Below are 13518 nucleotides of genomic sequence, written 5' to 3'. Positions count from 1 at the left end.
GAACCACTTGACCTATGGGTCAACTTTGTAATTCTGTCCTCAACCCTATTTAGGGGGACGTCAACGAAAAGAGAAGGCGAGTATTGAGAAAATTAGATCAAACAAGTCAGATTCTCCCTCAGATGAGAAAGTGTATTTGGCCGCCTACCACATGCTCGATGAAGCGCTTCTATGGTACCACCAATTCTGAAATGACCAATTGGTTCAGGACTGGGCAACCTTTAGACAGTCTTGCATGATGAAATTTGGTCCTCCAGCTATTAGCAATCCATTAGGAGAATAAATCAATTACAAACAAACTGGATCACTAGAGGTGTACCAAAAGACCAGCCAGGAGAGGTTAGCCCGAGCAAACCAGTTTGTCAGTCACACACAGTATGTTCATATTTTTACTGCGGGTTTGACAGAAGCTCTGAGACTGGAAGTTGAATTACATGGTCCTACAGATTTAGACCACGCTATGAATCTAGCCAGGGCAATTGAGCACAAGCAGCGTCTTCTAAAGGAGTCACTGGTTAGAAAACCAGCTTGGCCAGGGAGGCAAAATGCCTCAGCCCCAAACTATTCCTATGGACCTCCACGATCTAGAGACAGTGCAGCCCCATGCCCAGACATCTCTAATTCGGCTCCACTTGCTCCTTACTTCAAAAAACTTACCAGACAGGAAATGGAGCAGAGAAAGGCCAAGGGCCTCTGTTTTAATTGTGATGAGCAATATGTCACTGGTCACCACTGCAAACGATTATTCAGTATATGTCTGTGGGAGGATGGAGATGAAATACTACCTGAGGAGGAGATTGTGGAAACTGACCAAGAAGGTCCAGAGATTTCCCTTCATGCTATGACTGGTCTACACAGTTCAAGCACAATGCAGGTGAAAGCCCAGTTACATCATCTACAGTTACTGGCTTTAGTTGACTCGGACAGTACACATAATTTCATCAGTCAGCAGGCGACAGAACAACTTGGGTTAGTAGTCCAGCAATAGACTGGTCTTTCTGTATCTGTAGCCAATGGGGCTAAAATTACTAGTGTAGGCATATCTCCAGCCACACACTTTGATATTGAGGGACATGCATTTGTTGCAGATTTTTTGGTGATTCCACTGTCCGGATTCAATTTGGTACTCGGAATTAAATGGCTACAATTGTTGGGGCCAATACTATGGGATTTCCAAGCTCTGACCATGTCTTTTATAGAGGACCAACATCAGATTATATTTCATGGCACACAAGCACCAATGCCCTGCGCACTACAGGTTGTCCAGGTCCAGTCCACAGCCACCTGTAAGTTATCTCACTTACTTACAGAATTTGAAGATATCTTTCAGGACCCTACTGCTTTACCTCCAATTAAGCACTGTGATCACCGTATCCATTTGAAAATGGGTACTGAGCCTGTAGTGGTCTGTCCGTATTGTTACCCCCACTTATAGAAGGATGAGATTGAAAGGCAATGCCAGAAGATGCTAGCTCAGGGTATTATTCAGCCTAGCAGGTCTCCTTTTTCCTCACCGGTACTACTAGTCCGCAAGCACGATAAGTCATGGAGGTTTTGTGTGGATTACTGACAACTCAATGCCCATACTATTAAAGATAAATTTCCTATCCCAATGGTGGACGAGCTGCTAGATGAGCTACATGGAGCTACTATTTTTACTAAACTCGATTTGAAATCTGGCTATCATCAAATCCGAGTTCATCCATCAGATGTGGAGAAAACAGCGTTCCGCACGCATCACGGCCATTTCGAGCTCCTCGTAATGCCATTTGGACTGTCAAATGCGCCTTCCACTTCCAAGCCCTCATGAATGAGGTATTTTCCTCTCTCTTGAGAAAATACGTTTTGGTATTTTTTGACGATCTATAGCAACAGTTGGGAAGAGCATCTTCAGCACCTTTACCAGGTATTTTCTCTTATCTGTTCACATCATTTGGTTTTAAATCGGTCCAAATGTTCTATGGGCACGTTCGAAGTGGCATACTTGGGCCACGTTATTTCAGCAGCGGGGGTGAAAGTCGACCAGAGTAAGATACAATCGGTCACAGATTGGCCTATTCCTACATCCATTACAGCCTTAAGAGAATTTTTGGGCCTAGCTGGATATTATAGAAAAGTTATTCATAGATATGGCCAGCTTGCAGCTCCGCTCAACAACCTCCTCAAGAAAAATGCTTTTACCTGGTCAGAGACAGCGGCTCATTCCTTTCAACAATTGAAAGACGCCTTATCATCAGCCCCAGTTTTGCAGCTCCCCGACTTTGATGAGTCGTTTGTAGTGGAATGTGATGCTTCAGGAGGGGGGGGGGGGGGGGGCGGGGGGGTGAAAGTCGACCAGAGTAAGATACAATCGGTCACAGATTGGCCTATTCCTACATCCATTACAGCCTTAAGAGAATTTTTGGGCCTAGCTGGATATTATAGAAAAGTTATTCATAGATATGGCCAGCTTGCAGCTCCGCTCAACAACCTCCTCAAGAAAAATGCTTTTACCTGGTCAGAGACAGCGGCTCATTCCTTTCAACAATTGAAAGACGCCTTATCATCAGCCCCAGTTTTGCAGCTCCCCGACTTTGATGAGTCGTTTGTAGTGGAATGTGATGCTTCAGGAGGGGGGGGGGGGGGGGGGGGGGGGGGGGGGGGGGGGGGGGGGGGGGGGGGGCGGTATTGGAGCAGTGTTGCACCAACAGGGACACCCGATTGCTTATTTTAGTCGGCAACTTGGACAACACCACCACAAGTTAGCAGCTTATGAGAGGGAATTGATCGGATTGGCGAAAGCTATACAGCATTGGCGCCCTTATCTATGGGGACGTTCTTTTTTTATTCGCACTGATCATTTCAGCCTCAAGTATCTGCTTGAGCAGCGCCTCACTACTTCACCACAAAAGCATTGGTTAAGTAAACTTATGGGGTTTGACATTTCTGTCGAGTATAAACCGGGAAGTTTGAATGTAGGGGCTGATGCATTATCTCGTCGGGACATTCCAGAGCCACAATTAAATGCCATCAGTCAGCCCAGAGCACTCTTGTTGGATTCTATACGGGAAGAGGCACAACAATACCCGGAAATTATAGCCTTATGTTAGGATATCTAGCAGGGGATAGCGGCAAACAATTGGAGGGTTCAGGACAATCTGGCCCTCTACAAAAACAGAATTTTTCTACACCACACATCCCCTTTGATTAACAGCATTTTAGCCTCCTTCCATGACAGTACACATGAGGGCCGACAAAAAACATATTTTCGTATCGGTAGGGAATTTTATTGGAGGGGCATGAAGCATAGTATAGTCGATTATGTGGCAGCGTGTCAGACTTGTCAACGGAATAAAGCTGAAACATTAAGTCCAACTGGGTTGCTCCAACCACTTCAGCTTCTGTCACAGGTCAGGTCTGATATTTCTATGGACTTCATAGATGGAGTTCCCTCTTCTTCGGGTAAATCTGTTATCTTTGTAGTGGTGGATCGTTTCTCTAAGTATGGGCACTTCATCCCTCTGGCGCATCCTTACACTGCAGCTCAGGTCACTCAACTCTTTATGGAGAACATTGTCCGCTTACATGGGATGCCTAATTCAATTACCAGTGATAGGGATGCAATCTTTACAAGTACCTTTTGGAAAGAACTCTTCAAGCTACAGGGCACAAAGTTAGCTTTTCTTCAGCCTACCATCCGCAGACTAATGGTCAGACAGAGGTCGTCAACAAAACCATTGAAATGTATCTTCGCAGTTTCGTGGGGGACGCACCTAAGAGGTGGGTTAAGTGGCTCACCTGGGCTGAGTTCTGTTACAACACCTCCTACCACAACTCACTCGGCACAACCCCATTCAAGGTGGTATATGGTAGAGAACTGCCCCGCCTTTTCTCATATGAACCAGAGGGCCTCTAAAGTCGCCACTTTGGACCAAGCATTGGCCGAAAGAGACACATTCATCACTGAGGTGCGCACTCATCTACAGGAGGCACAACATTCTATGAAAAAATATTATGACAAGAAGCACCGAGAAGTCTTCTTTTCTCCTGGAGATTATGTTTGGTTACATCTCCAACACTACAGACAGTTGTCGTTGACAACCTCCAAACGTCACAAGCTTTCTCCTAAATATTATGGTCCCTTTCAGGTTATGGACCGCATTGGGACAGTGGCCTACCGATTGCAGCTTCTGCCAGAGGCCAGAATTCACAACGTCTTACATGTCTCACAACTAAAGGCCTTCCAAGGTGAGTCGCCTTTGCTGCGCACCCCGGTGCCCCCACTCCATGAGGGACGTGTCCTTTCTACCTCGGCACAGGTATTACAGGCTTGTCGTATTCAGGGTGATTGGGAGATCTTAGTGCAATGGGTAGATGCTGACCCCAGTGACACGACATGGGAGCCATTAGAGGCGTTTCGCACCCTCTACCCATACTTCGAGCTTGAGGACAAGCTCTTTCTCCAAGAGGGGGGTGATGTTATGGACTCCATAGCATCATGAGTTATCCATAGGCATAGGAATTAAATTATGTCAATTTACTTTTCGTGTAATTTCAATTCGGTTGGTTTACTTTGTTTGGTTTGGTTTACTTTGGGTTGGTTCAGTTGTAATGTGGCGTGAACCACTTGACCTATGGATCAACTTTGTATTTCCGTCCTCAACCCTATTAAGGGGGACGTCAAGAAAAAGATAAGGCAAGTATTGAGAAAATTAGATTAAACAGGTCAGATTCTCCCTCAGAGGTCTAGGTCGGATTCTCCCTCTGAGGTCCAGGTTGAGCTTCCTCCAAGCTCCTTCGTTCTATTTGAATTCAACCATTACTCGTTCAAGAAACAAGAATTTTCTTCCAACGTCAAGAGCATCCATGGAGGGAAGAGAGGAAAGAAGGGTGACTCGATCCATGGCAAGGGAAGAACCTAACAGTGTGCTTTCTCTTGTCAACTATTTCATCTTTACATTGAATTATTGCAGCGGTGGCCTTCAGTCAAATATGTATAAATCTTGTGTTTTTTCGTGTTTGAATTAGGGTGTCTAATTCCTAACAAGTGGTATCATATTTTGGTTCGTGATTGAGAGCAATGGTTGGGGGAGAATGATCGGCACTAGGAATCAACAAGTTTGATGGTATGGATATTGCGTTCTAGATGATGCAAATCGAAGATTATTTATATAGTAAAAATCTGCACTAGCCACTTTTGGATATGAAACCAAAGGGATGAAAGATGATGAGTGGAATCTCCTTGATAGATAGGTGTTGGGAGTAGTCTGGTTAACACTATCGAAGACCGTCACTCACAACGTGGAATTGGAGAAAACCATAGTGAGGATGATGAAGATTTTTTAGGATATGTATGAGAAGCTTTTCGCAAATAATAAGGTACATCTCATGAAAAAAAATTAATTTAAAGATAACAGAAAATACATCAGTGGTAGCACATTTAAATGAGTTTAGCATGATCGTCTATCAATTGACCTTCGTTCAAATTAAATTTGATGATGAGGTTCGTGCTTTAATTCTATTGGTATCTTTGCCAAATTGTCGGGAACCAATGAGGGTTGCGGTCAACAATGGGAAGTTGATCTTTAATAATGTTCAGGATACCATTCTTGCAAAGGAAGTTCGTAGAAAGGATTCCAGAAAATTTTCGACATCTAATTCTGCCATAAGTTTCGATTCTAGGGGCAAGAACTTCAAGAGGAATTTCAACAAGGGCAACGGTAGAAGGAAGTCAAGGAATGGAAGAAACAAGTCCAAATTTAGAAGGAATGTGGAGCGCTGGAATTGTGGCTAGTCTAGTCACATAAAGAAAAATTGCAGAGCACCGAAGAAGGATGAAAAGAAAAGTGATGTTGTAAATGGAGTAACTGAAGAGGTACAAAAATTTGTACTCTTGTCTGTTAATAGCCCTATTGACTCTTGGGTGTTAGATTCAGAAGCTTCTTTTCACACCACTACACACAGTGGAATAATGGAGAATTATGTTGTCGGAGATCATGAGAAGGTGTATCTTGCTGGTGAAGAACCTTTAAATATTGTCAGTATTGGTAATGTCAGTTTAAGGATGTCAAACAGGACAATGTGGGAAATTCACAAGGTGAGATATGTACTAAACTGATGTGTAATTTGATCTCAATAGGGCAGCTTAATGATGGGGGTCATAATGTGACTTTAAATGGTGCAGCCTAGAAAGTCATTAAGGGAGTCATGGTTATTGCACGAGGAATTAAAACTGGAACCCTTTACATCACTTCCAGTTCTAGAGACACGGTTGCATTTGTTGATGCTATTACTAATTCTGATTTGTGGCATTATAGGCTCGGTCACATAGGTGAGAAGGAAATGAAAATACTTCAGTCCAAAAGGAAGATACCAGGGTTGAAAACTGTAAACAACAGTTTGTGTGAAGGTTGTATTTTTGGGAAACAAAAAAGGGTTAGGTTTTCTAAGGCTAGAAAGGAGCATATAACAACAAAATTGGAGTTGGTTCACACTGATGTGTGGGGCCTTCAATTGTTACCTCCCTTGGTGGTTCAAATTACTATGTGACATTTATTGATGATGCAAGCAGAAAGGTTTATTTCTTGAAAAATAAATCTGATGTCTTTGATACCTTCAAGAGATGGAGAGAAATGGTTGAGAATAAGATTGATTTGAAGGTGAAGTGTCTGCAGTCAGATAATGGGGGAGGATACATAGATGATGATTTCAAGCCATATTGTGCTAATAATGGAATCAAGACCATGCTTGAAAAACCTCAACTGAATGGTGTAGCTGAGAGGATGAAAAGAACTTTGAATGAGCATACTAGGAGCATGAGATTATATGGGGGATTGCCAAAGATGTTCTAGTCTGAGTCTATTAGCACCGCTGCCTATTTGATCAATAGAGGTCCCTCAACACTATTGGATTGCAAAATACCAGAAGAGGTCTGGAGCAGCAAAGAGTTTGGTTATCGCTTCTAGGATGACCAAACTCGTAAGGTTATCAGGAGCAAGGACGTGATCTTCAATGAAGGTCCCCTGTATAAAGACAGGTTGATAACAGGATCTGAGAGCACAAGTGATGAAGCCAAGAAGTCTGAAGTGATTCAGTTGAGAGATATTCCAGTTATTGAGATGGAGAATATTGCTCAGGAAGACCAAGGAAATATATCCTCATAAGAGATCTCCCAGAACTTGTAGACCACCACAAAGGTACTCCCTTGCATTGAATTGTATTTTGTTGACTGATAAAGGTGAACCAGAGATTTATGAGGAAGTCGTGCAAGTTTATGAATCAACCAAGTGGGAGTTGACCATGAAGGATGAGATGGATTCACTATTATCCAATCAAACATGGTAGTTAACTGAACTACCAAAAGGGAAGAAGGCCTTGCAAAATAAATGGGTGTACCGAATAAAAGATGAACATGATGGCAGCAAGTGGTAAAAAGCAAGATTGGTGGTAAAGGGATTTCAACAAAAAGAAGGCATTGACTACACTGAGATTTTCTCTTCAGTAGTGAAATTAACTACTAATAGAACAGTGGTTGGACTAGTGGGAAATGAAGACTTACATTTTGAGCATTTGGATGTAAAGACAACTTTTCTTCATGGTGATTTGTAGAAAGAAATTTACTTGATGTAGCCATAGGGTTTCAAAGCACAGGGAAAGGAGAAAGTGGTGTACAAACTTCAAAAGAGTTTGTATGGTCTTAAACAGGCTCCAAGACAATGATATAAGAAGTTTGACACTTTTATGGGTAGTAATGGTTTTTTGAGGTGCCAGGAGGATCATTGCTACTATGTGAAGGAGCTTGATGACTCCTACATCATTATACTGCTATATGTTGATGGCATGGTGATAGCAGGTGTTTAAAAACAGGAAATAGAAAAGTTGAAAAGGGATTTGTCCAAGAAGTTTGCAATGAAGGATTTGGGTGCTGCAAAACAAATCCTTGGGATGAAGATTACTAGAGACATTCATGTTTGAAATTGTCACAAGAAGAATATGTGAAGAAGGTGACATGAATGATGCAAAATCAGTGAGTACTCCTTTGGCTAGTTACTTTAGGATATCTAAGGAGCAGTCACCTTCTACAGAGTAGGAGCGAGCCAACATGGCTAATGTTCGTTATACTTCTGCTATTGGTAGTCTCATGTATGTCATGGTGTGCACTAGACCAGACATAGCACATGCAGTAGGAGTTGTGAGCAAATATATGAGTAATTTGGTAAACAATATTAGGAAGCAGTGAAGTGGATTCTCAAGTATTTACGAGGCACTACAGATTCGGTCTTATGTTTCAGAAAGTCAGACTTGGGATTGCAGGGTGATGTAGATGCTGACATAGCTGAAGACATTGATGGCGGGAAGAGTACCACTGGATATGTATTTAGATTGGGTGGTATAGTAGTTAGCTAGGTCTCTAAGTTGCAAAAGATGGTTTTCCACTACTGAGGTAGAATATGTCATCGTGACCGAAGCCGGCAAAGAGATGGTATATCTACAATCTTTCTGGGAAGAACTAGGTCTCAAGCATGGCAAGAATATTTTGTATTGGGACACTCAAAGTACTATTCATTTAGCAAAGAATCATTTTTATCATGCCAGAACAAAGCACATATAGGTGCATTATCACTTCATCAGATCGACTCTAGAGGATGGAGTCTTAACACTTGAGAAGATTAAAGGAAGTCAGAATCTGACTGATATGTTGACAAAAACTATTACTATTGAGAAACTGAAGTTTTGTACAAATTAAGTTGGACTTGTCTCTGAGGATTGATAATTTTTTGTTGTTGCAGAGGAGATATTGATGGTGGATTAGTCTCCAAGTGGGAGATTATTAAGTTGTAAAGCCTAATTAACGCCTTACGCTGAGTCAGTTTATGGGTCGACCTAATTTCACTCTGTTTCATTAAGGGCACTTTGGGAATTTTACTCTTGTAAAGCGGTTGCCCTAATTTTCTCTTTATAATAGGGGGGTGCCACTATTAGGGTTTTATCATTCATCACAGAGAAGGATCATTAGTTGCGGCCGAGAGAGGTTAGAGAAAACACCTGTAAGTGTGTGCAATTTCTCTTGTAAACTATTTCATCTTAATAGTGGATTGCTACAACGGCGGGAGACAGGACGTAGTCTCACCTTGAGGCAAACCTTTATAAATCTTGTGCTTTTTTGTGCTTGGTTTTTCTTTCTTCAGCGATTATTATTACTGTTCTCGTTAATTTGGAATTAGGGCATCTAATTCCGAACACCATGACCTTCTCACCCACTTCATGTGTGTTTCAGGATCTTACAACGAAGTAGGTGTTTGATGGAGGTCTTGAACAAGGAGGGTTCTACTACCTGGATGTGCCTCAAATAAATGTCGTATCATCTAATCACACTGAGGAGAGTCTATGGCACAATTGGTTGGGACATCTATCCGTAAAATCTCTTCATCTTCATTTTCCTACGTTAAAAAATATATCAAATTTAAATTATGATGTGTGTCAATTGAACAAACACCAGAGGTCCACATACTCTCCTCGATCTGAATGTAAAGGTGTTGTTTCTTTTTTGTTGATTCACACAGATGTATGGGGACCCTTGAGCATCTCAAACATTTCCCAAGTACTTTATTACCTGTTAGGGTCCTTTGTCATAGATCGTGTAACACGGCGTGGGATGGGTAAATCCAGAGCTGAGAGGGTGAGTTCTTACACTACTGTGCTCAGCTAAAGCTGAACAGCAACACACTGTTGTGCTCGGCTAAAACAGAACAACAAACCTGAAACCAATGTACAAGTTCAATGTTGTTATTCTTGGCTTGAACTCAGTACAACAGAAAAGAAGAGGGAAGAAGATGGGATAAATGGGGATAACCAGAGCTCAATGAGGGGAACTCCAACCCTAGTGCTCGTCAATGGGGAACTCCAAACCCTGAGATCGTCCAGGAGAACTTGGGATCCTGTTTTGGACTAAAATGATACTTGCCTCTTCATATTCCACTTTCTGTCCTACATAAGCTTGACGCCAACTAGAGTTTATGCTGAAAATTACAATAATGCTCCTATGGCATATTTACTCTTAAACTGATATAAATGCAGTAATATAAAAATAAAGAACTTAATACTCAGTGACTCAGCCATGGTGCCTTTGAGTGACTCGGCCCACTATCGAGTTCATAACATCACTACCCCCTAGAGAAAGAGCTTGTCCTCAAGCTCAAAGGTAGGGTAGGACCAGAAGAATGTCTCCACATCTTCCCATGTTGCCACCATTGCATCTGTGTCAACCCACTAGATGAGAACGTCCCACTTTTTATGAAGTTTGCGGGCTTGGAATGTTGTGGCTGGAGAGAAAATAACACGTCCTTCCTTTACTGGTGGTAAAAACAGAGGCGGAGGTGGTGCTGAACCCCTGAAGGGTTTGAGGAAGGACACATGAAAGACATTGTGCAATTTAGCATCTGGTGGAAGCTAGAGCTGAAACGCCACGGCCAATGTGCTGGAGAACCAAAAAGGGCCCAAAGAATTTGGGAGATTGTGGCGGGGGCCAACCAGAGACTGTTGACGGTAGGGTTGGAGGCGAAGCCACACATAATCACCCATGTTGTAAGTCACATCCCTGTGGCCCTTGTCATAGTATTCTTTCATCCTGACCTGAGCAGTCTAGAGACGTTGGGTTGCTACTTGATTACCTGATCACAGTCCAACAGTGCCTGGTCAAGGGCGTCGACTCTGGTGGAACCGGCCATATAGGACAGTAACCTTGGTGGATCCCTGCCATAGAGGACCTTGAATGGAGTGGCTTGCAAGGCGGTATGGAAGGACGTATTGAAACAATATTCAGCCCAAGGGAGCCATTCAAGCCACCGTTGAGGGCAGTTGCCAACAAAGCACCATAAGTACATTTCCATTGTGCGGTTAATAACCTCAATTTTCCCATCGGATTGTGGGTGATAAGAAGAGGAAAAGTTCAGCTTGGTACCTCATAATCGGAAGAGCTCTCTCCAAAAGTGGTTGGTAAAGACAGCATCACGATCAATCACTATGGACTCCAGAATGCCATGCAAACGAACAATATTGTCGAAAAACACTTGAGCTACTGGTTCACCGTATATGGATGAGCCAAAGGGATAAATTGAGCATACTTTGAAAATCTGTCAACCACCACTAATAGGACAGATTTACCAAAAGTTTTGGGAAGGTCATCAATGAAATCCATGGAAAGGTCAGCCCAAACCTGTGTGGGAAAGGCAAGTGGTTGAAGGGCGCTCGCTTGGGATAAATGTTCAGCCTTGTTGAGTTGGCAGGTATGACATGAGGCTACATATTCAGCAATTGCGGACTTCATGTCTTGCCAGTAAAAATTGGCCCTAATCCGATGCAACGTCTTTTTAACGCCCTCATGAGTGCTATCATGGTAGGTGGATAAAATTACGGCAATCAAGGGATAGGAGGGTTGTAAGTAGATGTGATTATTATACATAATGGTTTTGTCTCGGATAGCCCACCTAGAGTCCATTGTTCCTGTTGTGATCTTCTATGATAGCTCCCAAAGTGCTAGATTAGTCCGTTGGTCCTCTTTAATGAAATCGAACAAGAGAGACTTTGGCTGTCTAATTGCATAGACTTGGTGCGGTTCCTCCAGACATCGGGATAAATCATCAGCCACCTTGTTCAGTTTGCTCAGTTTTGGTTCCACTGTGAAGTCAAACCGCAATAATTTACTGATCCAGTGTTGTTGTGGTGACATCGAGATGTGTTGTGCTAGAAAAAAATTGAGACTGTAATGGTTTGTGCGGAGGAGGACAGTGTGTCCCCACTAGTAGGGCCGCCAATATTGAACCACCATGGCCAACCCAATTAGCTTGCGCTCATAAGTGGGTTATTTCTGGTGATGTGCTGCTAGTTGCCGGCTAAAATATGAAATGGGGTGTCGTGCTTGCTGTAGTACCGCCCCTGGAAGCGTCACACTCCATCACATATAGGGCTTCAATGTCAGGTAATTACAAGACTGAAGTGGAACCTAAAGCCTGCTTGAGTGCCTTGAAAGATTTCGTTGCTGCATCATCCCAATCAAAGGCATTGCGCTTGAGAAGACTTGTCAATGGACTGGCCAGCAGTCCATAATTTTGTATAAATTTCCGATAATAGCCCACTAGCCCCAAAAATCCTCCTGAAGGCTGAAATGTTGTGTGGTTGAAGCCAATTGGTTTTGTGATGCCCTCTGGTGAGATGATGTGGCTAAGATAAGCAACTTGGGCCTTCCCAATTGAACATTTGGAGCGTTTCACGAAGAGATGATGTGCTCGAAAGAGTTGGAAAACAAGTCATAAGTCTTCTAAATGTTGTGCTTTTGATGTGTTGTAAATCAGAATATCATCAAAGAAAACCAACACAAATTTGCGGAGATAATCCCAGAATACCTCATTCATCAAAGCCTAAAAGGTGGACGGTGCATTGGATAACTAGAATGGCATCACCACGAATTCAAAGTGTCCATGGTGAGTACGAAATGCTGTTTTCATGATATCGGGAGGATGCATTCTGATTTAGTGATAACCCACTCTCAAATCCAACTTGGTAAAAATTTTAGACTCATGCAATTCATCCAATAGCTCATCCACCACTGGTATGGGAAACTGGTTTTTGATGGTTTTTGCATTGAGTTCCCTGTAGTTCACACAGAACCGCCATGTGCCATCATGTTTCTTAACTAGTATGACCGGCAAAGAAATTGAGGAACGGCTGTTGCCAATAAGGCACTGTTCCAGCATGGTTTTGCACTGCCATTCTATTTCATCTTTCTGGAGGTGTGGATACCTGTATGGTCTAATAACCTCTGCATTTGATCCGGCCTTTAAACAAATTCAGTTGTCACAGTGCCTCAATAAGGGCAGCCCGGATGGCTCCCCAAAAAAAGTGGGTGAAATCCTCTAGTAGCTTGTTTATGTTGCTGCCCGGTGGTTGCTGCTCGTGTAGTAGGTGGACATGGGGGGCTACTTCAGCTTGACTACCCCTTAGCAGCACTAGTTAGCCTTCCAACACAAAGCTCATTGTTAAGGCCGAGAAATCCCACAAAATTGGGCCCAATGTTTTCAACCACTTAACCCCGAGCACCATATCAAATTCGGCTAAGGGAATGACAAAAAAACTCAGTGGTAAAGTGGTTGTTACCAATGGAAAATTGTACCACCTTGCTGACCCCCTAGCTCGGAGCTTTCTCACCATTGGTGACTGAAACCGTGGCAATTGGGTGTGGCTGGATCCCAAGGTGGAGGTGTTTCGCCGCTGTAACGCTTAAGAAATTGTGGGTGCTGCCCAAGTCCACTAACCCCACAAGTTCCTGGTCATGAACCTTTGCTCTCACATGCATGGTTTTGGCTGACTTCTGTCCGATAATGGCAATTAAGGAAATTTCTGGTTCAGCCTCCTCTTGAGGACCTCGGTTGGTTCTTCTTCTTCTTCCTTGGCATCCAACTCTAACCAAAGCAATCTTTTACATTGGTGACTGGCCCGGTAAGGTTCGTTACAATTATAACAGAGGGTCTTTGCCCTTCAGTC

General features: G+C 43.0%; 1 protein-coding gene across 1 annotated transcript; it reads left to right on the top strand.

Moving 5' to 3' along the window:
- The first annotated feature begins 3278 nt into the window (after positions 1-3278).
- On the top strand, positions 3279-5336 carry LOC137949414 (uncharacterized). The gene is made up of 4 exons (XM_068795474.1): positions 3279-3700; positions 3839-3947; positions 4068-4298; positions 5229-5336. The coding sequence occupies exons 1-4, from the start codon at positions 3279-3281 to the stop codon at positions 5334-5336; spliced, it is 870 nt and encodes a 289-aa protein (XP_068651575.1).
- Positions 5337-13518: the final 8182 nt, after the last annotated feature.

This window comes from Aristolochia californica, unplaced genomic scaffold (assembly GCF_029961685.1).
Source record: "Aristolochia californica isolate CCGP_79_NKW_82.1479 unplaced genomic scaffold, dmAriCali1.0.hap1 SCAF_14, whole genome shotgun sequence".
In the NCBI taxonomy this organism is placed as follows: Eukaryota; Viridiplantae; Streptophyta; class Magnoliopsida; order Piperales; family Aristolochiaceae; genus Aristolochia; species Aristolochia californica.
This window is presented reverse-complemented; position numbering and strand designations above follow the sequence as displayed.